At 33.9% G+C, this 27437-nt stretch overlaps 1 protein-coding gene across 1 annotated transcript; it reads left to right on the top strand.

Annotated features, from left to right (window-relative positions):
- Positions 1-4805: 4805 nt before the first annotated feature.
- On the top strand, positions 4806-26794 carry LOC131057391 (expansin-A2-like). Its single transcript, XM_057991560.2, has 2 exons — positions 4806-4842; positions 26151-26794. Exons 1-2 carry the CDS (start codon positions 4806-4808, stop codon positions 26792-26794), a joined length of 681 nt encoding a protein of 226 aa, XP_057847543.2.
- Positions 26795-27437: the final 643 nt, after the last annotated feature.

Below are 27437 nucleotides of genomic sequence, written 5' to 3'. Positions count from 1 at the left end.
TTTGACAGATAACAAAGACATGGTTTGCAGGTTAAGGAAAACTTTATATGATCTAAAACAAGCTCCTAGAGCTTGGTATGCTAGATTGGACAAATATCTTTTGAAGCTTGGATACACTAAAGGTAATGCTAACAACAATATATACTACAAAGTGACTAATGATGACATCTTGGTTATTGAATTTTTTGTTGATGATATAATCTTTGGAGGAGAAGATGGATTGTGTAAAGACTTTTCTAACAAAATGCAACAAGAATTTGAAATGTCTATGATTGGAGAGATAAAATTCTTTTTAAGATTGTAGATTTCACAGACTGATAAAGGTATATTCCTATGTCAATCTAAGTACTTGAAGGAATGACTAAAGAAATTTGGCATGGAAAACTATAAACTGATAAGCACATCTATGACTACAACTGATAAACTATCTTGGAAGGATAAATCAACACTTGTTAATCCAAATAGATACAAGTCTATGATAGGAGGTTTACTGTATTTGACACAAACAAGACCTGATATTATGAATGCAGTATGTACGGTTTCAAGATTTCAGAGTAATCCTAAAGAAAATCATGAATCAGTAGTGAAAAGGATTTTTGGGTACCTATAAGGCACTACAAATATTAGTTTAGGGTATCCTAGAGATGAAAATTTTGACTTATGTGCATACACAGATGCTAATTGGGCAGGAGATGTGGATGGCAGAAAAAACAACACCGGCAGAGCATTTTTTCTTGGTAGAAGACTAATTTCATGGTTGAGCAAGAAATAGAGTTGTAAAAGTCTATCAATAACAAAATAAGAATATGTTGCAGCAACAACTAACTGTACACAGGTATTATGGATCAAACAAATGTTGAAGGACATAAAGGTAAAATGCAAGGAACCTATAACTATTTACTATAATAATATGGCAGCAATTGATATATCAAAGAACCTAGTATTTCATTTCAATCTAAGACTAAACATGTTTCTATCAAATTCAATTTTCTAAAAGAGAATGTTGAAGAAAAAGATGTGAAATTGGTTTATGTGAATACTAAAGAGAAGATTGCAGATATTTTTACAAAGCCTATGCCTAAGGAAACTTTTGAATATCTCAGAGAGAAACTTGGAGTCCTACCCCCACCGGTAGAGACTTAGACAATTGATGTTTGTCATCAACTGATAGAATTAATAGAGAAATCTTTAATTCTAGCTTTGATGAGGAGAGCTACTTCTCAAGGGGAGTAGTTGGTATAATAAGTTGGTATTTTGTATTTGAAACTGGTTTTTGTAATGCTTTGGCATTTGATGTCAAAGGGGGAGAGATATTATGGAAAAACACATTATCCAATGGGGGAGAGATTGTTACTTTGGGAGAGATTGTTGGAGAGATTGATTACTCTCTGTATATGTATTTTCATTTTTGGTTAACGATCTCTTTGGGAGATTGTGGGCTTTTGGTTTTAGGCATTTCTGTTTTTGCTCTTTGATGGTTTTGCCATCTTGTGTTGCCATCAATGCCAAAGGGGGAGATTGTTGGTATTTTGGATATGTTGATATGGTTTTATCATTGATGTCAATACCTGTCATCACTTGTCAACACTTATCAGCACTTGGAGATCTTTGGTTATGTTCATCGGCAAGTTAGAGACTTATACACAGTCACCGGTATTTCACTGACAAATTATATTGTTCACCAACACTTGGAATGACTTGGAGACTACTTGGTTATGTTGAAGACATTATTCGATCACTTGGTTTTGGCGATTTGGTTATTTGTTTATTTCTTGTTACCAGGAAATAGGTCCAGGATATGCACCGATAGGCATATCTATTCCAGATCAGCACAACATGTTATGGAGATGATTTATTATTATTGTAAATGAATTGAGCCGACATCATGCATCGGATATTGATTTATTTGTAATTGATTTTATTGTAATATCTTTTAGTGAGCCGACCTATTCAATTGGTCTTAGGCTATGGTATAAATGTAAGATCTCATTTGTGAGATTGATAGGTGATTGGAAAAATAATTGTAATAAGGTATATGCAAAAATATGTAGAGCTATACACGTAGACATAATTTGAAGGTTGAAGGAAGGTTTTTATGAAGGAAATCAGAACTAAACCGGTACTAAATCCAGCATATGAAGATGTTATTTTATCCATTACATTATCATTGGATTTAACCATCCAATTGTAGTCAGTGTGATTCTCATCTTGTGATTTAGCAGTGAGCTCTAGGCCACTGGCCTTTCCGCATGTGCAGAATCCATATTGTACACACATACTATATGCAGTAGTATCATTTGATTGTGATTAAGGTTTCCCACCGTGGTTTTCCCCTTACAGGTTTTCCACGTACAAATATTTGTGTTATGTGTTGTGGATGTTATTGTCGTTCTATTTCATGCATTAGTCTTTATCGGTATTGCAATTAACTGATAAAACTGTCTACCGGCTTAAGGTTTGGTTTACTGACATTAAGCATTATGTTTTGGTTAAGTTAATTTTGGTTGAATTTATTAGACAACTGATTCACCCCCCCTCTCAATTGTCTTCATGACCTCATTGGAGTATCACAACTGCAAGGGAAGGGGGCTGGTGGAAGGGCATTGAGGTCACCCCTGACATAGAAGCAGTTACCCACCAACAGTTTGCGGATGACACCATCCTCTTTGGAGAAGCATCTAGAGGTTAAGAAAGAAGTATTAAATCCATCTTGGATAAATATAGTGAGGCTTCTATACAAGTTGTCAACTAGCATAAATCTAAAGTATGTATCCTCACTGTCAAACTGGGCCTCCAGTTGGACATTGCAAGAATATTGGGATTAAAAGTAGGACCATTCCCAGGGAAGTTCTTAGGTCTGGCTCCATTTGGAGGTATTATCAAAAAAATCTATTGGGATAGATTGATAGAGAACTGCAAAAAGAAGTTGGAGCTTTGGAAAGGGAAATGGTTGACCTTGGCAGGCAGATTACTCATGGTGAAAGCTAATTTATCGGCTATCCCAATCTATTCCATGACCTATTTGAAACTTTTGGTATCAGTAGAAGACAACCTAAATCATATTTTGAGAAGATTCTTCTGGTCTGGCCCTCATGAGGATCAAAAGCATCCACTACTTATGTGGGAAAAGGTTTGCACATCGTGGAATGTTGGGGTTGTTGGGATTTGGCAACTCAAAATTATGAATCTAGCCCTTGGGGCTAGGATCACTTGGACCATGACTAAATCAAACCTGAAGTGGGTTAGAATACTTAGGAAAAAGTATCTATATTAGGATGACCCTCTCAATATTCTAAGAGTTAGAAACCCTCCAAAAGGTTCTACCATTTGGAATTTTATATCCAAAAACAAGGAGTTGGTGTCCAAATATATCACTTGGGAAATATACAGTGGCTAATCAACAACATTTTGGGAGGAATCATGGGATGGTCACAAAAATATGGAAATGGACAACAACTCAAGGGAGATTAGAGAAGCAACTTGAGGGTTTGGGGAAATGAAGTATGCAACTTGGGTGAGGTGACCAATGTTAGTCGTACTGAAAATGGTGTTGGAAATCATTGGATGCCATTGATGCTCCCCAAAATAAAAAAGAAACTTTAACCAACATTCTCAAAGACAGAACCATACATGTTTCTTAGGAAGCACATAGAATCATATGGTGTGCCTCCAAAGATGAGGAGTATAAGGTAAGCTTAGGTATAGGCTGAAAGAAGTAGCTCTCGAAGAAAGTCATTGGCCAATTAAACTTCTTTGGGGTAAAGATGTTCTTCCTAAAGCTGGGGTGTTCTCATGGCTATCCATTCAAGGTAAGATTACAAATTAGGATGGACTTGCCAAAATTGGGATTTGTGGACCTAGCAGATGTTTGTTTTGCAAGAACAATGAAGAAGATGTTGATCACCTACTTTGGGCTTGTCCATATGCTCAATTTCAATGCAAATTCCTTTTGGGAAAACTCGACTTTCAGCATGTGGAACATTAGAGAATAAAGAAGTGGTTTATATCTTGGCCAACAAAGATGCCTAAAGTTATGTTCTGTAGCATATGCTATGTTCTCCCATCCATAGTAGTATGGGAGCTTTAGAAAGAAAAGAATAGGTGGATTTTCAAGGACCAAACAATATCAAGGGAGGTTCTTATGTCAAAGATGGAAGCTACAATAGTGGAATTGTTAAATGAAGCAGCCAAAAGGATTTTTGATAAATGTAATATTTTCACAAATTGAGACAATGAACTAAAAAAATAAATTCTTGGGTTTGATAGTTCCTAAGAGTTACAAGCTAGAGAAATCGGTTGTGAATGAGAAACATAAGGCTACAAGTTGGCAAGCTCTGAAGAAGGGTTGTATCAAAAAAAACTTTGACGGAGCTTCCTTGGCTAATCCTGGACATGCTGGTGTTGCATGCATAGCCAGAGATGATCAGGGTCATACTATTGGGGTATCCACTGAATATATTGGAAAGACCACCAACAATATAGCTGAATTTCGAGCAGCCTTGAAAGGACTTGAGATTGCTAGGAGATTGGGGGTCAAAAAAAAAATATCTTGAAGGGGATTCTTTGCTAGTGATCAATGCAATCAGGAGTCAATGGATGGTGAACTGGCAACTTGAGAAATGGATGACGCCAATCACAAATGTGTTGAAGAGTTTTGAAGAATTTTAAATTTGTCATATCTATCGAGAAGGTAATGGGTTGGTGGATGACCTGGCCAAACAAGTGGTGGAGAGAAAAAGGAATGTTGAAACCATTAATTTTGTAGAATGATTTGGGATTGACAAGCAATTGATGTGGAAATAATAATGACGATTGGGCAACGAGCGGTGGTACAATTTCCAGGTAAGTTGGCAAGTGTGGATATGGAATGCAAGTACTCAATAACCAAGTGACATGTTAGAAGCTATAAACAAGTGGCAAAATATTTATTACCTGAGATTAACCAAATATGTGGCTTGTACTTGAATCGGTATGAGGCCTAGGTGGTGATGGCCTAAGCCTTCATGTCATGAGGAATAATAATAAATAAAAGTTGCATCTTGGATATAATTTGAGTATGGGTCGAGGCATGTTTTCATTATGATGGGCAATCAGTACAACTCATAGCCTTTTTCGGTATAGGAGATTATATATTTGGCAAGCATGGTTGTAATTGCATCGCACAATTTATTCTCTCTGCGTACTTGGAGGTGGTAGGCATTGACATCCATATATGTTGGAATCAACCAAGAAATAAATGGCATTTCTTAGGGAGATCATGGAGAAACGACTCCCGATGGTATTGGAATCAAACCACCCATTAATTTTGCATGCGGTTAGGAAGATTCTGGGTTCAGAGTGTTTGAGGGAAGTGCACAAATATAGAGTGAACACAAGAATTCTGGCCATGTTATTGGCTATTTGCATTCATATGGGTGTTTTCAAACCCAAAACAAAGAAGGTCTGTCAGATGGTTTTCAATCATTCCTTTTTGGGGGAAATTGATGTGGTCTTGGACAACATAGATGACTAGAACCAAATTTTGTTGGCCCATCAATACTATATGTCTCGTGATATAGGGGGGGGACAAGGAATAAACATTGGATCATGAGTGAAACTTAGAACAAGAGTCTAACATTTTCTAATATGTAATTCTATTACGACATTTCATCAAAATTTCTCTACAACTAAATTAGAATTGATATTAGTATGCAAATTTATTAATTAATTTTGGTCTCTCTTTGAGATGAATGTGAATCTAAATTAAGTACATATTTCAAAGTATATGATCATTCTCAACCAACATGAAAAGTAAATAACTAGACATTTCAAAAGAATATTTGGTCGGCACAAATTAATGGACTAATTCGATATAAGATCATCACGTGTCAAACAACACACTTAAATGGCAATAGATTATTAGAGAAACAATGTGTGACATGGACACTCAAAATTCCTTAGGGTTGTTAGAATTTATAGAGCTTATTATTTATTATATTGGTGGCTATACTTACATTTGTTAGAGATGAACACCACACCGAATATCTAATCCAATACAATAGTGTTTCATTGTGTGAACAATGGACTCCTATGGAATCATTTTAATATTTTTTCATAATTTTTTAAATCTAGTGGTGCACTATTGGTTGAGGTTGTTAGTTTAATAAAATGTGTTTCCTACTCCACAAGGGAATCTTCTTAGGGATATTTATTTAACTTTATGTAAAATACAATAACTATCTTATCAATGTAGTGATCAATGATTCCAGGGCCCCATACAAGTCCTTGAAGAATTATTATTGGCTAGAAATTGTATTCATGTATTATCATTAGTTTATCAGACACTCTTAATTAGGAATTTATTTTTTACTATTATTTTGTGAATGTTATGGCATGTATCATAAATTTTTTCTATTTTGTTTATTCTTAGCAAATGCAAATGTATATCTTCTAGTATCTTTATTTGTGATAAATGAGTGAGTAAATGAACCTCTTCATTTTTTCATTTTTTTTTCTCTAGTATATGATTTTATCTAGAAAGATCCACTTTGTAGAGGAATTACAACATATAATTTTGGCTTTTGTATCTAGCTACCTATTATTCAAAATGGTATTACAACTCAAAATATATAATATTTTACTCTCTTTTTGGGGTTTCACCAAAAGATTTTGTATGAATCATCCTAGTATAAAACATACCCATCATCATGCTTAAAAAATGTCAAAAGAATTGAATCCATATAGAGCATGTTAGATTTAGATTTGGGATCTTTTGGGCCAATCTTTTTTGAGATTCTATGACCATGTGAATAATATTTTTGATGGTGAATAGTGTTTCCAAATTGAATAGTAGTTTTGACATGAACAATGTTTTTAAATGTGACTTGTTTCTATAGTGTGAAGAATCTTAATGATTGTGAACAATGTTTTCAAGTTAGGAATAATGTTTCTAGCCTATCCTTTCATGCATAAGGATGAATTTTTCTTTAGGGAGACTTAATATCTTATCAATGTTGGTATTTTGGATATGTTGGTATGGTCGTCATTGATGTCAACACCTATTAACACTTATCAACTCTGGCACTTTGGAGAATTGGCAATGTTTATTGGCAGGCAAGTGACTTTATGCACAGTCATTGGTATCTAGTTCACCGATAGGATATATTGTTCACCGACACTTGGAATGACATGGAAAACACTTGGTTACGTTGAAGACATCATTTGGACACTTTGTCTTGGAGATTTGTTCATTTGTATATTCATGTTTGCATATTTGTTGTTACCAGCAAATAGGTCTAGAATAAGCATCGACAGGCTTATCTATTCCAGATCAACACAACATGCTTTGGAGATGATTTATTATTTTTGTAAATGCATTAAACCGTCATGTTGAATCAGATATTGCATCGATTATTGATTTACTTGTAAATTGTTTTTATTGTAATATCTTTTGTAAAGCCGACCTATACATTTTGGTCTTAGGCTTTGGTATATATGTAAGATCTTATTTGTAAGATCGATATGCGATTGGGAAAAGGAATTGTAGTAAGGTATATGTAAGAATAAGTAGAGCTATACACGCATAAATCATTTGAAGATTGAAGGAAGGTTTTTGTGAAGGCATATCAGAACTGAACCGGTACTGAATCTAGCATATAAAGATGCTATTTTGAGCAATACATCATTATTGGATTTAGCCATCCAATTATTGTCAGCATGACTCCGATTTGTGTTTGATTAGTGAGGTCTAGGCGCTTGGCCTTTCTACATGTGCATACCCCATTTGTATAAACATACTATCTGCAATAGTATCATCTGATTGTGGGTAAGTTTTCCCACCATGGTTTTCCCCCTTACAGGGTTTCCACATACAAATATTGGTGTTATGTGTTGTGGATGTTATTGTCTTTCTATTTCATGCATTAATCTTTACCGGTATTGCAATTAACTGATAAACTATCTACTGACATAAAGTTTGGTTTACTGGTATTGAGCATTAAATTTGGATAAGTTGTTTTTGGTTTGAATTTATTTGACAACTAATTCAGCCCCCGCCCCTTAGTTGTCTCTGGGACCTAACAATTGGTATCAAAGCTAGTCCTCTTTTTGCAGAAGTTTAACAGCTTGAGGAGATCCAATGTCTTCTAACTATTTCAGGAAGGACGGTCCTAAACTTGATGGAACCAACTATGGCATATGGAAGATCAGGATGCAGACACATCTAAATTGCATTGGAAAGGACACCTAGGAAGTTACAAAGAATGGCTACACTGCTCCTACTCAAAATCAGCCTAATCCACCTACCTTAGTAGAAGATGAAGAAAATGATTGCAAAGCAAGAGAAGCACTTTTGAGTGCATTATCAGATCATCAAATCATGGGATTATCAGATAGATATACTGCTAAAGCTATTTGGGACCATTTGGAAACATTGAATGAAGGAGATTCCATACTCAAAATTGCAAAACTTGAAAGCTTCTGGGTCAGGTATGAAAATCTGAAAATGGAAGAAGATGAAAGGATTTCTTCTTTTATGGAAAGAGTTAATGAAATTTTCTTTGGGTATTAAATGTTGTGGAGGAACCTTAAGTGAAGACGAAATTGTTTCAAAAGTTTTAAGAGGATTGCCACCGGCATACAAAATGAAAGTTACTGCTATAAATGAGTTAAGAACAATGCCTAATACATTAGTAACTAGGGATACATTGATTGGAAAACTTTCAGCTTTTGAAATTGAGGAATTTGGTCACGTTGCTACTATAAAGGAAGATTTAGCTTTTAAGGCATCAACATCATCTACACCATCATTTGACAAATCTAATTAGAAAGCTTTTTATGCAAGAGAACTTGAAGAAAGCGAGAGAGAAAATGAATAACTTGAAGAACTTGAAGCAAAATTTGCAAGGAAAATGCCTAAAGGTCCAATTGGAAGTAAGTATGAAGGTAAAACACCCTTTAAATGTTTTAACTATAATAAGATTGGTCATATGGCTTCAAGATGCCCTGATAGACATGCAAGATTGAGAGAAGAAGCTAGAAGAACATACAAGCCTAACCCTGAATATCAGAGATACAAATTTAAGAAGAATAAAGATAAATCTTGTTATCTTGCTGATGAAGGAGTCATTGATGATTCTGATGAGGATCCGGTAGGTAATGGATGGGTCTTTGTTGCTATAACAGAAGATCAACTGACACCTACTGTCCAACCGATAGAGCAGGCCCTGGTAGCTAAAATTGAAGTTAAGGATGAATGAATCATTGATTCAGGATATTCACATTATATGACTAGTGACAAAAGTAAATTCTTGACTTTTTAGGAATATAATGGAGGTCTAGTAAGATTTGGAGATGATAAAGCTTCTTTAATCAAAGGAAAAGGTACTATATTTCTTGACGGTAAGCATAATACTGACAATGTTTACTATGTTGAAGGTTTAAAGCATAATCTATTGGGTGTTGGTCAATTAGTTGAAAAAGGATTTCAGTTATAATTCAAGAATGGAAAATGCAAAATTATGAACAGAACTAGTTTGGAAATTGCAACCGGTAATCAAACTAGAGGTAATATCTTTCATTTGAATAACAATGAAAAGGCATGCTTGATTGCACATATTGATAAAAGTTGGCTATGGCATAAGAGACTCTGTCATGTAAATTTTGATTGCATAATGAAAATTAGTACAACTAAGGCAGTTAGAGATTTGCCTAAGATTGTTAATCCTCACAATTTGGTATGTAAGGAATGTCGATTTGGAAAACAAGTTAGAGCATCTTTCAAAAGTATTAGAGAAAAATCCAATAATGCTCTTGACTTATATCATACTCATTTATGTGGTCTAGCTAGAACTAAAAGCTTATAAGGTGATAGATATTTCATGCTAATAATTGATGACTATTCTAGAATGTGTTGGGTTACTTTTCTTAGAGAAAAATCAGAAGCACTTGGGAAATTCAAACTATTCAAGGTGATGGTAGAGAATGAAACCGGTAAGAAAATCAAATGTCTGAGATTAGATCAAGGAGGTAAATTCACATCTGAGGAATTTAATACATTCTGTGAAGTGAGTGGAATCAGAAGATAGTTATCAGCACCCCAGACACCACAACAGAATGGAGTTGTAGAAAGGAAAAACATAACTATCTTGGATGCAGCTAGAAGTATGTTATCAGAAGCAAATCTACCACATGTATATTGGAGAGAGGCAGTAAGAACAACGGTCTATACATTCAAAAAATTTCACATCAAAGGTGAAACTGGTAAGACCCCTCATGAACTATGGTTTGGCATTACTCCTACTCTTAAATATTTCAGAATATTTGGAAGTAAATGCTATATTAGAAGAGATGAGTATATTGGCAAATTTGATCCTAGAGGTGATGAAGGAATATTTCCTGGTTATTCATCTAAGAGCAAGGCATATAGATGTTTTAACAAGAGATTGCAGAAAATTGTTGAGAGTACAAATGTGAAAATTGATGAATAGTTTAGAGGAACTTCAAGGTATATAGACTCTAAACCAGCAACAAGGATACTCACAAATGAACCTACATTGAACCCACCAGTATAGAATGAAGATCCAATTACACCAGTATCATCTGAATATTCCACTGTAACTGAAGACCAACAAGAAATGAAGACACCCTAGTATGTAAGACTGAATCACTCTAAAAATTAGATAATTGGGAACAAGTATCAAGGAGTTATGACAAGAGGAAGACTGGCAAATGAAGAGGTATGTATAATTTCTCAAATTGAACCATCATCAATTAATGAGGCATGCGAAGATAAACACTGGATTAAAGCTATGGAAGAACAATTAGAACAAATTGAGAAGAATAACACATGGACATTAGTTCCCCAGTCTAAAGACAAAAATGTAATTGGAAAAAAATGGGTATTCAAAAACAAACTTAATGAAGATGGTAAGGTAATTAGAAATAAAGCAAGACTAGTGTGTAATAGATATTCACAGAAAGAAGGAATTGATTATAATGAAACCTTTGCACCGGTAGCTAGAATTGAGACAGTTAGATTATTCTTCGCTTTTCCAGCACACAAGAACTACAAAGTATATCAAATGGATATTAAATGTGCATTTGTGAATGGAGTTCTTGAAGATGAAGTTTACATTGAGCAACCTGATGGATTTTCTTTGAAAGATAACAAAGATATGCTTTGCAGGTTAAGAAAAGCTTTGTATGGGTTGAAGTAAGCTCCAAGAGCTTGGTATGCTAGATTGGATAAATATCTTTTGAAGATTGGTTTTTCTAAAGGTAATGCAGACAACAATTTATACTATAAAGTGACTAATGATGACATCTTGGTTATAGAAGTTTTTGTTGATGATATAATCTTTGGAGGAGAAGATGGATTATGTAAAGACTTTTCTATTGAAATGCAACAAGAATTTGAAATATTTATGATTGAAGAGATAAAATTCTTTTTAGGATTGCAGATTTCATAGACTGATAAAGGTATATTCTTGAGTCAATCTAAGTGCTTGAAGGAGTTACTAAAGAAATTTGGGATGTAGAACTCTAAACTAGTAAGCACACCTATGACTACAAATGACAAATTATCACTAAGGGATGAATCTACACTTGTTAATCCTACTAGGTACAAATATATGATAGGAGGCCTATTGCATTTGACACAAACAAGACCTAATATTATGAATGTAGTATGTATTATTTCAAGATTTCAGAGTAATCCTAGAGAAAATCGTGAATCAGTAGTAAAAAGGATTTTTCGGTACCTACAAGGCACTACAAATCTTGGTTTATGGTATCCTAGAGATGAAAACTTTCAATTATGTGGATACACAGATGCAAATTGGGCAGGAGATGTGGATGATAGAAAAAGCACCACCGACAGAGAATTTTTTCTTAGAAGCAGATTAATTTCTTGGTCCCGTAAGAAACAAAGTTGCACATATTTATCAACAGTTGAATCAAAATATGTTGTAGCAACAACTAACTGTACATAGGTATTATGGCTTAAGAAAATGTTGAAGGACGTAACGGTAAAATGCAAGGAACCTATAACTATCTATTGTGATAACACAACAGTAATTAATATATCTAAGATTTCAGTACTACATTCTAAAACCAAACATGTTTCTATCAAACTGAATTTTCTAAAAGAGAATGTTGAAACAAAAGAAGTAAAATTGGTTTATGTGAATACTAAAGAACAGATTGCAGATATTTTCACTCAACCTTTGCCTAAAGAGACCTTTGAATATCTCAGAGATCAGCTTCGGGTCATACCCCCACCGGTAGAGACTTAGACAGTTGATGTTTGTCATCAACCGATAGAATTAACAAAGAAATCTTTTACTCCGGCTTTGATGAGGAGAGCTACTTCTCAGGGGGAGTAGTTGGTATAATGAATTGGTTGATATTTTGTATTTAAACCTAGTTTTGGTATTGCTTTGGCATTTGATGTCAAAGGGGGAGAGATTGATATGGAAAAACACAAGGAAAACACATGTTAGTCCTAGGGGGAGAGATTGTTATTTTGGGAGATATCGATTACTCTCTATATCTGAAATTTGATTTCTAGTTATGATCTCTTTTGGGAGATTGTTGGTTTTTGGTATTTGGCATTTTTGTTTTGGAACTTTGATGGTTTTTCCATCTTGTGTTGCCATCAATGCTAAAGGGGAAGATTGCTGGTATTTTGAATATGTTGATATGGTTTTGTCATTGATGTCAACACCTATTAACACTTATCAACTCTAGCACTTTGGAGAATTGGCAATGTTCACCGGCAAGCAAGTGACTTTATGCACAGTCACTGGTATCTGGTTCACTGATAGGATATATTGTTCACCGACACTTGGAATGACATGAAAAACACTTGGTTATTTTGAAGACATCGTTTGGACACTTTGTCTTGGAGATTTGTTCATTAGTATATTTGTGTTTGCATATTTGTTGTTACCGACAAATAGGTCCAAAATAAGCACCAACACGCTTATCTATTCTAGATCAGCATGGAACGCTTTGGAGATAATTTATTAATGTTGTAACATTAGGCCAACATGTAGAATCGGATATTGCATCGGTTATTGATTTACTTGTAAATTATTTTTATTGTAATATCTTTTGTAAAGCCGACCTATATATTTTGGTCCTAGGCTTTGGTATATATGTAAGATCTTATTTGTAAGATCGATATGCGATTGGGAAAAGGAATTGTAGTATGGTATATGCGAGAATAAGTAGAGCTATACACACAAATATCATTTTAAGGTTGAAGGAAGGTTTTTGTGAAGGCATATCAGAACTAAACCAGTACAAAATCTAGCATATGAAGATGCTATTTTGAGCAGTACATCATTATTGGATTTAACCACCCAATTGTAGTCAGTGTGACAGCTATTTGTGTTTGAGTAGTGAGCTCTAGGCACTTGGCCTTTCTACATGTGCAGACCCCATTTGTATACACATACTATCTGCAGTAGTATCATCTGATTATGGGTAAGGTTTCCCACCATGGTTTTTCCCCTTAAAGGGTTTCCACGTACAAATACAAATATTGGTGTTATGTGTTGTGGATGTTATTGTCTTTCTGTTTCATGCATTAATCTTTACCAGTACTACAATTAACTGATAAACTATCTACTGCCATAAAGTTTGATTTACCGGTATTAAGCATTAAGTTTGGATAAGTTCTTTTTGGTTTGAATTTATTTGACAACTAATTCACCCCCTGCCTCTCAGTTATCTGCGGGACCTAACAATCAATATCTAATATTTTTATTTTTTGTAGGTTTCAAAAAGATGCTTTTGAGCGTTTCATAGTGGTGTTGACATTTTTTTTCAATTTTTCCAACCATCTTTTTTTATTGGAATCCAAATCACCCATTTTGACTTAGGTCATTTCTTTTAACTAAAATCTCTTTTTTTTTTCAAACGGATATTTTTTGGAAATTTATTAATGGGATCTTCTCATTTATTGATAATTTTTTTCTGAAGTTAGCCCTAGGTAATCTTTTATTCAATTTATTACTTATTAAATTTTGGTTGATATCCTAAATTTTTTGGTGCTAGGAAATGTTTTATTTTCATCATTCAACTTGATTTTGACTTATTGACATGTATTAAAATTATTTATCTTTAATTTATTTACTTAAGGGGAGTATCGTGGTTTTTTTATTCTCACCCTTTTATAGCGATTCTAAATAAGGATAATTAGGAGTCTTGACAAAGTGGAATCCTAACACATTTTAGGTCTAGGTAAAAGTTTTCCTATTCTTTATTGGTTCATTCCTAAACTAGATACAATTGGAAGGAATTCATCATGAGGAAATAATATTGATCATGTTGTAGGATTAAGTTGTCATAGTATTTTTTATTAAGGAAAAATGAGGTTTTGAGGGGACCCCAAAATGTTAAGTACAAAAAGCTACCAATAGGAAACACATTGCCAACCTGCAACTCAGCATCAACATTTTTTGTTTATAAAAAGACCTCTAACATAGAAAGCCTAAAACAAATTACCAGGGGAGAAAAGCCAAATATGCTATAAGCCTCAACATCCTTGAACCCGACACCAAAATCCTCCATGACCACCATCGAAACCTTAGGATAAAACCACTTCCTGCAGCAACGCATGTCACATCTAGCCAAAATAGAGTCAAAGGGGAGAAGAACGGGGACCGACAATGCCATAAAGGATCCCAAACAAGCCTCCTCCCTATTTGAGTCATCATCTTCCTTGTCCCTTGCAGCCTCTTTCGAAGCCCTCACCAGTCCCTATCCTTGCACGCACTCACCCATTTCAAAATCTAGTTTTTCATTTTCTGTCGTTAGATAACTTTATTTTTTAGTATTTTGATTACAAGTTTAGAATTTTATTTTATTGATGATGATATTGCATTCACTAAAATAAAATAACCACACATCCTTTTGAAATATTCGAACATTTGTATTTAATGTTGGTTGACACTTTTCACATAATTTGAACATGCATCTCAAAATGAGAGAAAAATGAAATAGATAAATTTGCATAGTCATGCCAATTCTCAAATTTAGGTTTGGTCCATTTCAATGAAATATGTTAATACAATTAGATAGTCTTATATAGGTGTAGCTCATTACATAAGGCTTACCCCTATCCATTTCACATTCAATGAAAATTATTTTGTTGCATTCAACCTTAGCCTTTCATCTTTAGACACACATTCAATATATTCATCATTTTCACATCATTTATTAGACTACATTTACACCCATCTCCACACATTTGTTTATTTCCTTGGAAACAACATTTTTTATCCTTGATCAATCCTGAGTTGGTGGGTGGTGCAACCCTCCTCTCCCACACTTCGATTTGGTCGTGCTTGCGTTCGACCAGATTGCGTTATACAAGGGCAGTGTTGTACCCGTGCTCTACAAGGGCAGTGTTGTACCATATTCGGGTTGCAGTATTACAAGATGGTTGAAGAGTTCAAAACAATAAGCTCTTACACTATGCTAAGAAAAGAGCTGAATAAAACTATTCTCTTCTGCAATAACTAACTAAAACAATATAAACTTAAGAAAGAAACCCTTAGTTGTGCGAATAGTAGAGAAGCAAATCTGAATTTCATTAAAAAATTACTGTATGAACAACATACATAAATAGAAGATCATTCACCGACTAAGCAAGCTAAAAGCCTACATTTCTAAACTTACCAAATATCTTCATGCTTCGAATGAATGAGAATTACTACAAAATCAATTTAAATTAAAGTCTTCCTATCGTAAAATCTAGAACAGTAATAAAAAGCTAAATCTCAAAATATAGGATAGTTCGTGCATTCAAATGCATGCATTTCTAAATTAAAAAATGGTTGAAAGCATAAAGCTATATCACACTTTTATAAAGAAAATGGTTGGAATGTTGATTCAATTTTTAAAATTGCATCAATAGAAAGTGAAATATATATTTTGAATTTTGAAATGATGTAAACTAATAAAATGTATATTTTTTTATGTATTTTATGTTTATAAATTTTTTAAAATTTAAAAAATTATTTGAACATACTTTCTTATAAAGTAAACACTATAATTTAGTTGGTGACAAAATGCTAAAATTGAAGTTACACGAGGCGTCACACATTATATAGTAAATTTTATCTTTGTTTTTCAATTTTTTTGTGTAAATTGATAATTTGAAGCTTTAGTGCAAAAATATATTTTTAACTATTTTTTATGTATATATATTTTTCAGTAAATATAAAAAGTTGTGTGTACTAAAATATAACTCTTTCCATTTATCGTCACCTTTTTAATTAATTATTTATCCAAATTAGAAAAGGTTTATGTCATCTTGACATAGACTCTTTTATCTAGTGCATTTATTTTTATAGAATTTTTAAATAAATTTTAGTATTTTTCCTTTACAAGATAATCGACCTTATATTTTAGTGTTGATGACCTAATTTTAATTAAAATAAAATATAAAATATATAAACTAATTAAAATATTAAAACACATATATTTAAAGGGTATTTTTACATTAAAAAAAAAATTATTTATAAGAGTAGGAATTGTTGAAACATCGATTTTTTTTAAAATAAATTGTTTTCTGGTAATTAGACCCAAAGTGGTATAAAATATACATTTTTATAGACAATTCCAACTGGAAAAGTTGTGGCCCATATATAAGGTAGCTATAATGAACCTCTATAGACCATATACTTTAGTAAAATTAATTTTTAGTTAGAATTACTTAAAATCACTTGTGTTGATAAGTTGGTTTGAAATGTGACACAGTTTTGTGCTTTTACCTGTATGCAAGCGGAGTATTACATTGAACAAAATTAGGAAAGAATCACAACTTCTTTAGCAAAAAAAACTATAAAAGTAAAACTAAGTGCAAACTAGAGTGCCACCATATTAGCTACTATTAAAACTTATAGTGCCACCATTGTGAAGCCAAAGAACAAATGTATTCACATGCATGTCTTCAATTTCCCGCTAGATGAACAATGGGAATGAGAGCCAACTGAGTCCTTAACTAAACAAAATTGGTTGTATAAAGACCTTTGGTAAATATATCGACAACTTGCTCGAATGTAGGACAAAACTGTAATTCCACTTGCCCTTCTTGAATTGAATCTCGAATAAAGTGGTAGCAGATATCAATGTGTTTGGTGCATTCATGAAAGACTGGATTCTTCCCCATGGAAATTGTACTACTGCTATCACAAAAAATGGTAGTTGGATAGTCCCGAACCAAATGAAGATCCTCCAAGATCCTGCAAATCCAAATAGTCTAACAATTGGCTACAATTGCTGCGATGTATTCTAATTTTACAGAAGAGAGAGCCACGGTTGCATGTTTATTTCTACTCCATGGAGTAGTGCTAGAACCAAGTGAAAAAACATAACCAGAAGTGGATTTTTTGTCATCAATTGAACCAACCCAATCTGAATTAGTGTAACCAACTAGTTCAAACTTGTCAGTAGGAGAGTAATTAATGCCAAGATTTTGTGTTCGACTCACATACCTTAGGATCCTTTTTGCATCTCACCAATGAGTCTCATGTGGATCCTACATGAACCTAGAGATAAGGCTCATGATATACATAATATCAGGTCAGATAGTAGTAAGGTACATGAGGCTCCCAACCAAACTTTTGTATAATGTGGTATCAACTTTGGAGCTTATATCTTCTTTGGTCAATTTCTCACCAAGGGATACAAAGTGGCAACTGAAGTACATGATTGCATTCTAAACTTCTTCAATAAATCAGATACATATGTGGATTGAGAAATTGATATACCTTCAAAATTTTGTTGCAGCTCCACATCAAGAAAGTAATGCATGAGTCCCAAATCTGACATCTCAAATTACTTCTTCATGCCAACTTGAAATTTCTCCATGAGAGATGTGCTATTACCTGTATAAATAAGATCATCCACATAGAGACAAACAATGAGAATTTAATTACCCAAGTCTTGGATATAGAGAGTTGACTCAGAAGAGCTATGATGGAAGCCTTTCTTTAAGAAATAACTATCAATCCTTGCATACCATGTATGCGGATCTTGCTTCAATCCATAAAGTGATTTCTTCAATTTGTAAACTAATTTTTATTTATCTAGAATTTCATAGCTAATAGGTTGGTTCACATTGACCTCCTCATCAATGTAACCATTCAAGAAGGTTGATTTCATATCCATCTAGTAAACTGGCCACTTCTGTTGTGCATCTATAGCCAAGTTAATCTTGACTGTATCAAATCTTGAACAGGAGCAAAGGTTTTTGAATAATCTACTCCAGGGGTTTGGGAAAATACTTGTGCAACTAATCTTGTCTTATGTCTTTTCACAAACCATCTGCATGATACTTATCCTTGTAGACCCATTTCACACCAATGGCTTGTTTTCCCTAAGGAAGTTTCACTAACTCCCATGTATTATTGTTTATGAATTGCATGCATCTCTTCATTTAAATGCATCAATCCAAACTTTTTCTTTAATTGCTTATTCATACACAAAAGGCTCAACCTGAATTGAACTAAACAAAGAAAAATTGACAATGGTATCAATTTTAGAGATCCTTTGATAAATTTTATTCAAACTTCATATCTTTCAAAAAAGGGCTTGGACTTTATTTTGAACTAGAGCTATTAGCTAAGGATGAACTATCAGGAGAATCTGGTGGACTAGATCTAGGAGGGGTCATGGTTGAGATATCATTGGAGCTGGAACTTCCACTCGAACTTGTGTGGAGAGGAGGAGCACGATCATCATCAATATTCATGATGAGTGGTGTGGTTTGTTGATCACCTTTCTTCCATTTCTAAACTCTCCCTTCGTGAAAAACCACATCTCGGCTAATGATCCATTTCTTTGTGTCAGCATTGTAGAATTTGTACCCTTTTCTAGCATCAGAATAACCCACAAATATGAAAAACTGAGATTTTGCATCCAAATTCTTTCATTTTTTATCTGGAACATGAACATAGGCTAGACAACCAAATACACGAAAATGAGCCACTGAAGGCTTGTGACCACTCCGAGCTTCCTTTGGAGTCATATTCTTAACCAACTTTGTAGGGATTTTATTCAAGATATATATTGTGGTGGCTACTACTACTTCCCAATAGTAATTAGGAAGTTTTTTGGGCTGCAACATGCTACGTGCCATCTCCTTAATGATATGATTCTCTCATTCGACAACTCCATTTTGTTGGGGGTATAGGTTGCGGTAAGTTGTCTTTTGATCCCATTAGTGCTACAAAAATCAGAAAATTCTTTAGAATTAAATTCTCCCTCTATTTGTTTTGATTATTTTGAGAGAATGCCCACTCTATTTATCTGCCAAAGACTTAAAGTCCTTAAAACATGCAAAAGCCTCTAATTTCTGCTTGATAAAATAAACCCAGGTGTGGCATGAGAAATCATCAATAAAAGTCAAAAAATAGAGATTCTTACACAAATATTCCTCTTGCATGTCACCACAAATATCAACATGCACAAGCTCTAGTAGAATTTTTGCCCTGCATGATTTGTTCATCAGGAAGCTATCATGATGTTTCTTGCCAAGTGCACACCCTGAGCATACATCTTGCTTTTCCTAAATTCTAGGGAGTCCTCTCACCATATTCTTCTTCTAAAGCCAACTTAGTGCTTAAAAATTTAGGTGTCCACATTGTTGGTGCCATAATGATGAATCATTTGTGGTTTCTTTGAGAGCATGCATCTTAGTAGAGCCCAATGTGAGAGGAAAAACCCTATACTCTGTCATATAAGCCTTAACTACAACATGATGGTTAGCACATTTATCAAATATTTTGTAGCACTTATATTCAAAGACAACCTTATAATTTATTTCTAGAAGTTTCCTAATACTTAAAAGATTATGCTCCAACTTTGGCACATGCAAAGTATCATGAATTAAAGTAGCATAACCTTTCTTAGTTGTCAATGCTATATTACCTCTTCCCATTACATAAACCTCTTTATCATCATCAAATTTAACCTAACTTTTCACAGAGTCAACCAACTTGACAAAAATATCAGACTTACCTGTCATATGATTGGAGCAACCATTGTCTACGAACCACACATATTTTTGAGTTTGCATTGCAAAGTTGCATGAAAAGTTGCTTTGCCTCTTCAAAAGCTTCTTTAGCATAGTTGGTTCTTGATTTTTTCAAATCAGATTTATTCTTCTTGCATTCAAATTCATAGTGCCCATACCAGTCACAATACTGACACTAGATGTTTCTATGATCCATATAACCTCTCCCTCTTCCTCTACCATGTCCTCTATTTGAAGAAGACTATCCTTGAAATTTATTGGAGTGTGAAGGAAGATTTGAAGAATTCTCTTCGATTCTCATAGTAGACTGGAAAGCGTGCGCAAGACTCTCTGTAGAATGCTTCATACACTCTTCATATGACTGCAATGAACCAAGCAATTCTACAACTTGAAAGGTAGTTGGATATTTACTCTCTTCTATGGCTATAACAACTGGATCAAACTTTGGAGGAATAGATTTTAAAATTTTCTCCACAATTTTCTGCTTCGTGATAGTTTCTCCTTGAGTTCTAAGTTGATTAACAATATCTTGAGTCATGGAAATGTATTTTTGAATAGATTCGGCTTCTTCCATCTTGAGATTCTCAATTTCCCTTTGAAATGTTTGAAGCCTTACCAATCTTACTTTGTCAGATCCTTGGTATGCATTTTGTAAAGCCTCGCATGCTCTTTTGACTTTCTCATGCGTGCAATACGGGAAAAATTTTAAATATCCAATGCAAATTAGATGTTGAAGACAACACGATTGTCCATTTTCTTATCATCTCTCAGCTGATTACACTGATTTTGATTCAATCTATTATAAGCATTTTGATTTGTAGGCCCAATATATCCAACTTCTACAATTTCCCAAATATCTTGATACTTTAGAAGAGTCTTCATCTTTATGCTCCAATATTCATAGTTTTCTCCAGTAAGCTATGGTAGTTGCAAGGGTATGCTGTTGTTGTTTGCCATTGAAACTTCTTCAAAAAAGAACTATTATCTACACACAGAAAAGAAATCTGTAAACCCAAGCTCTAATACCAATTGAAAAATACAAAATAATATGCTCTTACACTATGCTAAGAAAAGAGCCGAATAAAAATATTATGTTCAGCAATAAAAAATTGAAACAATATGAAATTAAGCAAGAAACCCTTAGTTGTGTGAACAATAAAGAAGCAAATCTGAATTTCATTAAAAAATTATTGTATGAATTGTATGAACAGGATACATAAATAGAAGATCATTCACCGACTAAGCAAGCTAAAAAACTACAGTTCTAAACTTAGCAAGTATCTTCATGCTTCGAATGCATGAGAAATACTACAAAATCAATTTAAACTAAAGTCTCCCAATTGTAAAATCTAGAACAGTAATAAAAGGATAAAACTAAAACTGAGTGCAAATTAGAGTGCCACCATATTAAACACTGTTAAAATGTATAGTGCTATTGTTGTGAAGCCAAAGAACAATTGCATTTGCATGCATGTCTTCAATGGTGCTAGTCACCAGTGTTGGAGGGGTCGGAGACGTGGTGGCCATTTTCGTGAAGTCCAAAGACATGTACATCTTTGGTAATTCTAGCTGGCAAAGTCTCAAGTAAAATTAGGGCCAAAATTGGCAGAGCCATTTGAACATGATGGGGCAGATGTTGTCTTTTGGACTAATTGGATGTAAGATCATCACAAGTGAAACAACGCACTTAAATGACAATAGATTATTAGGTAAGAAATGTGTGACATGGTAAACACACAAAACTCTTAAGGGTTGTTAGAAATTATAGAGCTCATGATTTATTATATTGGTGGCTATACTTCCTCTTGTTAGTGATGCACACCACACTTACCATCTAATCTAATATAATAGAGTTTCATTATGTTAACAATATACTCCTATGGGAACATTTTCGTATGTTTTTAATGTACTAGTGTACTATTGGTTAAAGTTGATAGCTCAACAAAAGGTGTGCCTTATTTCTTCGCAAGGGAATCTTCTTAGGTGTATTTATTTATCTTTATGCGAAATGCAATAACTTTATCATCAATGTAGTGATAGATGATCTAAGGGCCCACGTAAGTTCATCAACAAGTTTTGTAAATAATTGTCATTGGTTTGAGGTTATATTCACATATTATTATAATTTATTAGGCACACTTAATTCAGAATTTATTTTCTATTATTATTTTGTCAATGTTGTGGCATGCATCATAAAATTCCTTTTTGCTTTGGTTTTTCTTAGAAAATATAAATGTATATATTCTAGTACTTTTATTTGTGAATTGAATAAATGAATGAACCTCTTCATTTTTTTCACACATTTTCTCTATTATATTATTTTATAGAAAGATTTATTTTATAGAAGAATTATAACTACATATGATAATATGGCTTTTGCAAAACTATCTATTATTGAAATGGTATCTAAGCTGAAAATATACAAGGTTTTGCTCTTTATTTAAGGGTTTTACTAGAAGGTTTCATATGCCTATTATAAAAATGAGTCACTGTCATGCTTAAAAAATGGTCAAAACTCTTAGATCCATACAAAGGGTGTTAGATTTAGACTTAAGAGCTTTTGGGGAAGCTCTTTTTGATGTTGTACAATCACGTGAATAATTTTTTTGATGGTGAATAGTGTTTCCAATGTGAATAGTATTTTTGACATGAACAATGTCTTTTTAATGTCAATAGTTTCTCTAGTGTAAAAAATGTTTATGACTGTGAACACTATTTTCATAGATGTCAAAAAGATGCTTTTAAGCATTTCATAGTGTTGTGGGTAGTTTTTCTAAATTTGTATCTATATTTTTTATTTGAAGTCCAAATCATTCATTTGGACTTCTTAGCTCATTCATTTCACCAAAAATCTATGTTTTCTTGCAAATGAATAATTTTTGGAAAGTTATTAATGAGCTCTTCCTGTCTATTCATAATATTTTTCTAAAGTTAGCCCTAAGTAATATTTTATTCAATTTATTAGTTATTACATTTTGGTTGGTATCCTAATTTTTTGGGCACTAGTAAATGTTTTATTTTCACCATTCAACGTAATTTTGACTTATTGACATGCATTAAAGTTCTAAATAAGAATAATTCTGAATCTTGAAAAAAGGGAATCCTAATACATTTTAGGTCTCGCTTAAATTTTTTCGTATCCTTAATTGATTTATAACTAAAATAGATACACTTGGAAGGAAGTCATCTTGGGGAAATAATATATCATGTTGAAGGATTAATTAGTCACAATGTTATTATGATACTATGTGTGTTATTCTAGACCTTAAGTTAAATACTTTCAACATATTTCAACTCCTTTGCACATATTCTATAACTTCTATGCATGCCTTACACCACTAAAAATTGATTGAGAAAAATGGTTCACTCTATAGGAAATTTATCTCATTACATTCTTGTGTCCATCTAATTGGTCTTCTTCACACATCAATCAATTATTTACTTGTGGTAAGTGTGTACGATCGAGAAGCTCAACAAACCTTTGCCACACGTGTAACATTTACTCTTCTAATGCCTTCATATCACACGTTTCCAATGCCATGTATCTATGTCATGTTTTAAATACATGAACTTTTTTATCTAGCATGGATTAATTGTCATTCCATACTTTATCTTTTGAAGACAACTATTTCAAAACCACTTTCTATTCTCTCATCCAAGACTAGGTCTAATACCATATGAAAGAGAAAGATTAGTAGAAACAAAACTTGATTGATATCGATTCAAAGTGGGTGTCTAAACTAAAGTTAAACCTATATGCTAATGTAATATACCAACAACCTCCTCTTTTTTTTAAAAATACAAATGTTAAAGGAGATTCCCATGCAATAAATCACCATTGAGTGGGAAGCTAGCTTAAGATGATAAAAGACCTCCTACCTCCAGTAGTATCTTCTCTAATGTTTAAAGAACTTGTCTTTCATCAAATTTATGGTGAGACGAGTCTTCCCTATGCACTACAAAACTACAATAGTGTGTTTCTCCTTCAATCGCATTGAGAGATTTATTTTTCTTCAACTTCACACTAATGAGACCTTCAGACCATTGAATGCAATTCATTGCACATGTTCAATTTTCTAAGAATAATCTTCTTAGTAAGAAAAGAACTTTCCTCAATAATTAAATTACTCTTATTAACTCTACGTCCTTCATCAATCAAAGAAAAAATCACAATTTCCAAACTAGTATTCATTTTACTCAAAGCAAAAAAAAATATAATCAAAACTTAAGACATACTTAGTAAGATTGCCTTAACATTCAATCACATGATCAATCTTAGAGTCTCACAATGTCCCATAGATCTTTTTTCATCTAAAAGTAATTATATCTTAATTTACCATGTATATAAACTAACTTTTCCATGAAAAACTTTATAACTACTTATACCTCCTTAATGAACACATCAATATTCTTATACAAAAGAAACTTGTACATACCTTTAGAAATGTGCTTCACAATTCTCAGCAAATTCAAATACAACTTGAATTCTTATTAATGAATTTGTAATGTCGTATTCTTTTCATACTCCTATAATGATTTGGACATTTGAGATTCCACACACCATTTTCCATCCTTAGAAGATATTATTACCTCCCTTTGGAATTACCTTCTAACAACAGATTATACGTGCAAATTTCCAACCAATTCTCATTCCATGGCACACTCACACAATAAATTTTAGCACCAAAACAACAAATTTCAATACCAAAAATAGTTAACTCGTCGCTACAAGGAATTTGCATATTTTAATACCAACCTTGAACTTAGCGATCAATATGTAGAACTTAGCGACGACAGAATCACCTCAAGTAGAGTCACCGAATAAGTAAAATGCTAGTCTTCATCATTCACACAGATAGTTCACCACAAAAACTTGTAGCACCATTTCATTTTCCATAGATAATTCTATTCTTTGATCACCATCTTATAGTCAGTCAACTTCTACACCATCCTGGTCTCTCTACCTTACTGCATAGTCTAAAGACTTTTCACTAGTCAACCAACCACAAGAAATTGTGTGACTTTGAGTATGTCGCAAGCTACACAGATGATTAGACAACACAGATGATTAGACACCATCAACTTTCACTTTTCTGAACTATGAATCGCCAAAGTTGATGATTATTGATTGTAAACTAATTAATAGTTCCAAAACTAAACCATAACTATTAAAGTTTATTAATCTAAACAAAAAAAGTCATAATTGGTAGGATAATAACTCTATGGAATTTAAAATACCACTGAAGATGAGTTCCCAAAGCCAAAGCCTAGTTAGATCACTTATATGATGTAGAGTTAGATCACTTATATGATGTAGAGTTAGATCACTTATATGATGTAGAAGTGGAAGTCATTACCCAATGAGGAATGAGTATGGCTGCCTCATAGCTAGCACTTCGATATTATAAAGATTTACATTACTAGTTCACATTTGTGGACTCCTAAATGTTCTGATGGCATCACTAGCACCACCCAAAAAAAATGAATAGGTTTGAAGTTGTAAGATATGGAGAATCCTTGAAAGATCTAAGGTTTCTTGTCAACACATTTGCTAAGAATATGACCATGTAGACCATGGAGTTTATTATATCAAAGTAAGATTGTTTAGAATATTAGCTTGACCTTCAAGAGTTTTATAAGTCATTGAGAAGTCAATTCTAATAAGAAAATTATTACATTGCAATAGTAACTATTAAGGATTTTTTAATTTCACAAAAGTGCTGCAATTTTTTTTATAAGAAGGAAAAAATCAATATGGTTTTTAAAAGCGTAAGTGATAGTCATGTTAAACTCTAGTAGCAAAGATATATGTATTATTTATATTTATTTTAAAAATAAAAATATGTGTTACATACAATCAAGTCTCTTTTAATTATTAAAAAAGACTTTCTTATCAATATTTTTTTCTTTAAATTAGATTGTATAGAATGATACCTACTTTTTTTTCCCTAAAATATAATCGATTACAATACTGGCATTAACATTTTGGTCCCAGTTTGCGCACGCGATGGCCACCGTCATTTCCACGCGAAGCAGCAGTGGCAAGATGCCCACGCCACTTTCTATGGAGGCTACGATGAGTCTGAACTATGGGTACGATGAGTTTGTATTGAATGCACAGGAGGTGCGTGTGGGTACGGGAACCTGCCCGCGCAAGGGTACGGCATATACACGGCTGCGCTGAGCACGGCACTGTTCAATGATACGCTGAGCTGCGGAGGATGTTACGAATTGCAATGCAAGGCGGAGGAGGATCCGCAGTGGTGTCTGCCAGGGAAGACAGTCACCGTCACCGCCACCAACTTCTGCCCGCCCAACTTTGCGCAGGCCAACGATGCCGGCGGGTGGTGCAATCCTCCTCTCTCACACTTCGATTTGGCGGTGCCTGCGTTCGAGCAGATTGCGTTATACAAGGGCAGCGTTGTACCCGTGCGGTTCAGGCGGGTGGAATGCGTGAAGAAGGGAGGAATGAGGTTTACCATATTGGGGTCGCAGTATTACCAGGTGGTGCTGGTCACCAATGTTGGAGGAGCCGGAGACGTGGTGGCCGTTTCCGTGAAGGCCAAGGACACACAAATCCCTGGTAATTCCGGCTGGCAATGTCTGAAGCGGAATTGGGGCCAAAATTGGCTGAGCCATTTGAACATGATGAGACAGACGTTGTCTTTCAGAGTGACCACCAGCGATGGGAGGAGCGTCATTTCCCGCAGGGTGGTTCCCAACTCGTGGCAGTTCGGCCAGACTTTCGAGGGACGACAATTCTAACCGCAACTCCGGCGGAGTTCTCCAGATTTTAGTACCGTAAAATGCAGTGCTTCACTGTTCAGCTGTGCATATTACAAGGCGAAGATGATGCTGCGGAGGTGCTTCATGAGTGGCGCCCGCTCGTCCTTGCTATTTTCTTTTCTTTTCCTTGTTTTAGAGTTGTTTGCTTTCTTGGACTAGGTGACAAGTAAAAGATGAATATGACCTTTCAAAAGTGTAGGGGATAGTCATGTTAAAACCTAGTAGTTAATATGTCTATACTATTTATATTTATGAAATAAGAAAGGTATTTGTTACATACAATCACATTTTTTTTAATTGTTTTGATTAGATAAAAGACAAGATAGGCTTGTTAGTGATACATAACTGTCATATAGGTGCACAAGGGTAAACTCACAAGCAATAAGATCACCAAAACCACGAAAACCTAAAAAGGCGGACCATTTTTGAAAAGGATACTTTTGATTGGAGCATCAACTGGCAAGAAAGAGTTCCCTAATAAGAAAAATCACGTAATAACAATAGAGGGATTTAGGAGAACCTTGAACCATCTACCAACAAAAATCCCTTGCATTGAAACAATGTAATCAAGGGAGAGAAGAACAAACATCAAGATTTGAAAGGCATCCCAAAGCCTTTTACC

The sequence above is a fragment of the Cryptomeria japonica genome, chromosome 7 (assembly GCF_030272615.1).
Source record: "Cryptomeria japonica chromosome 7, Sugi_1.0, whole genome shotgun sequence".
Classification (NCBI taxonomy): domain Eukaryota; kingdom Viridiplantae; phylum Streptophyta; class Pinopsida; order Cupressales; family Cupressaceae; genus Cryptomeria; species Cryptomeria japonica.
This window is presented reverse-complemented; position numbering and strand designations above follow the sequence as displayed.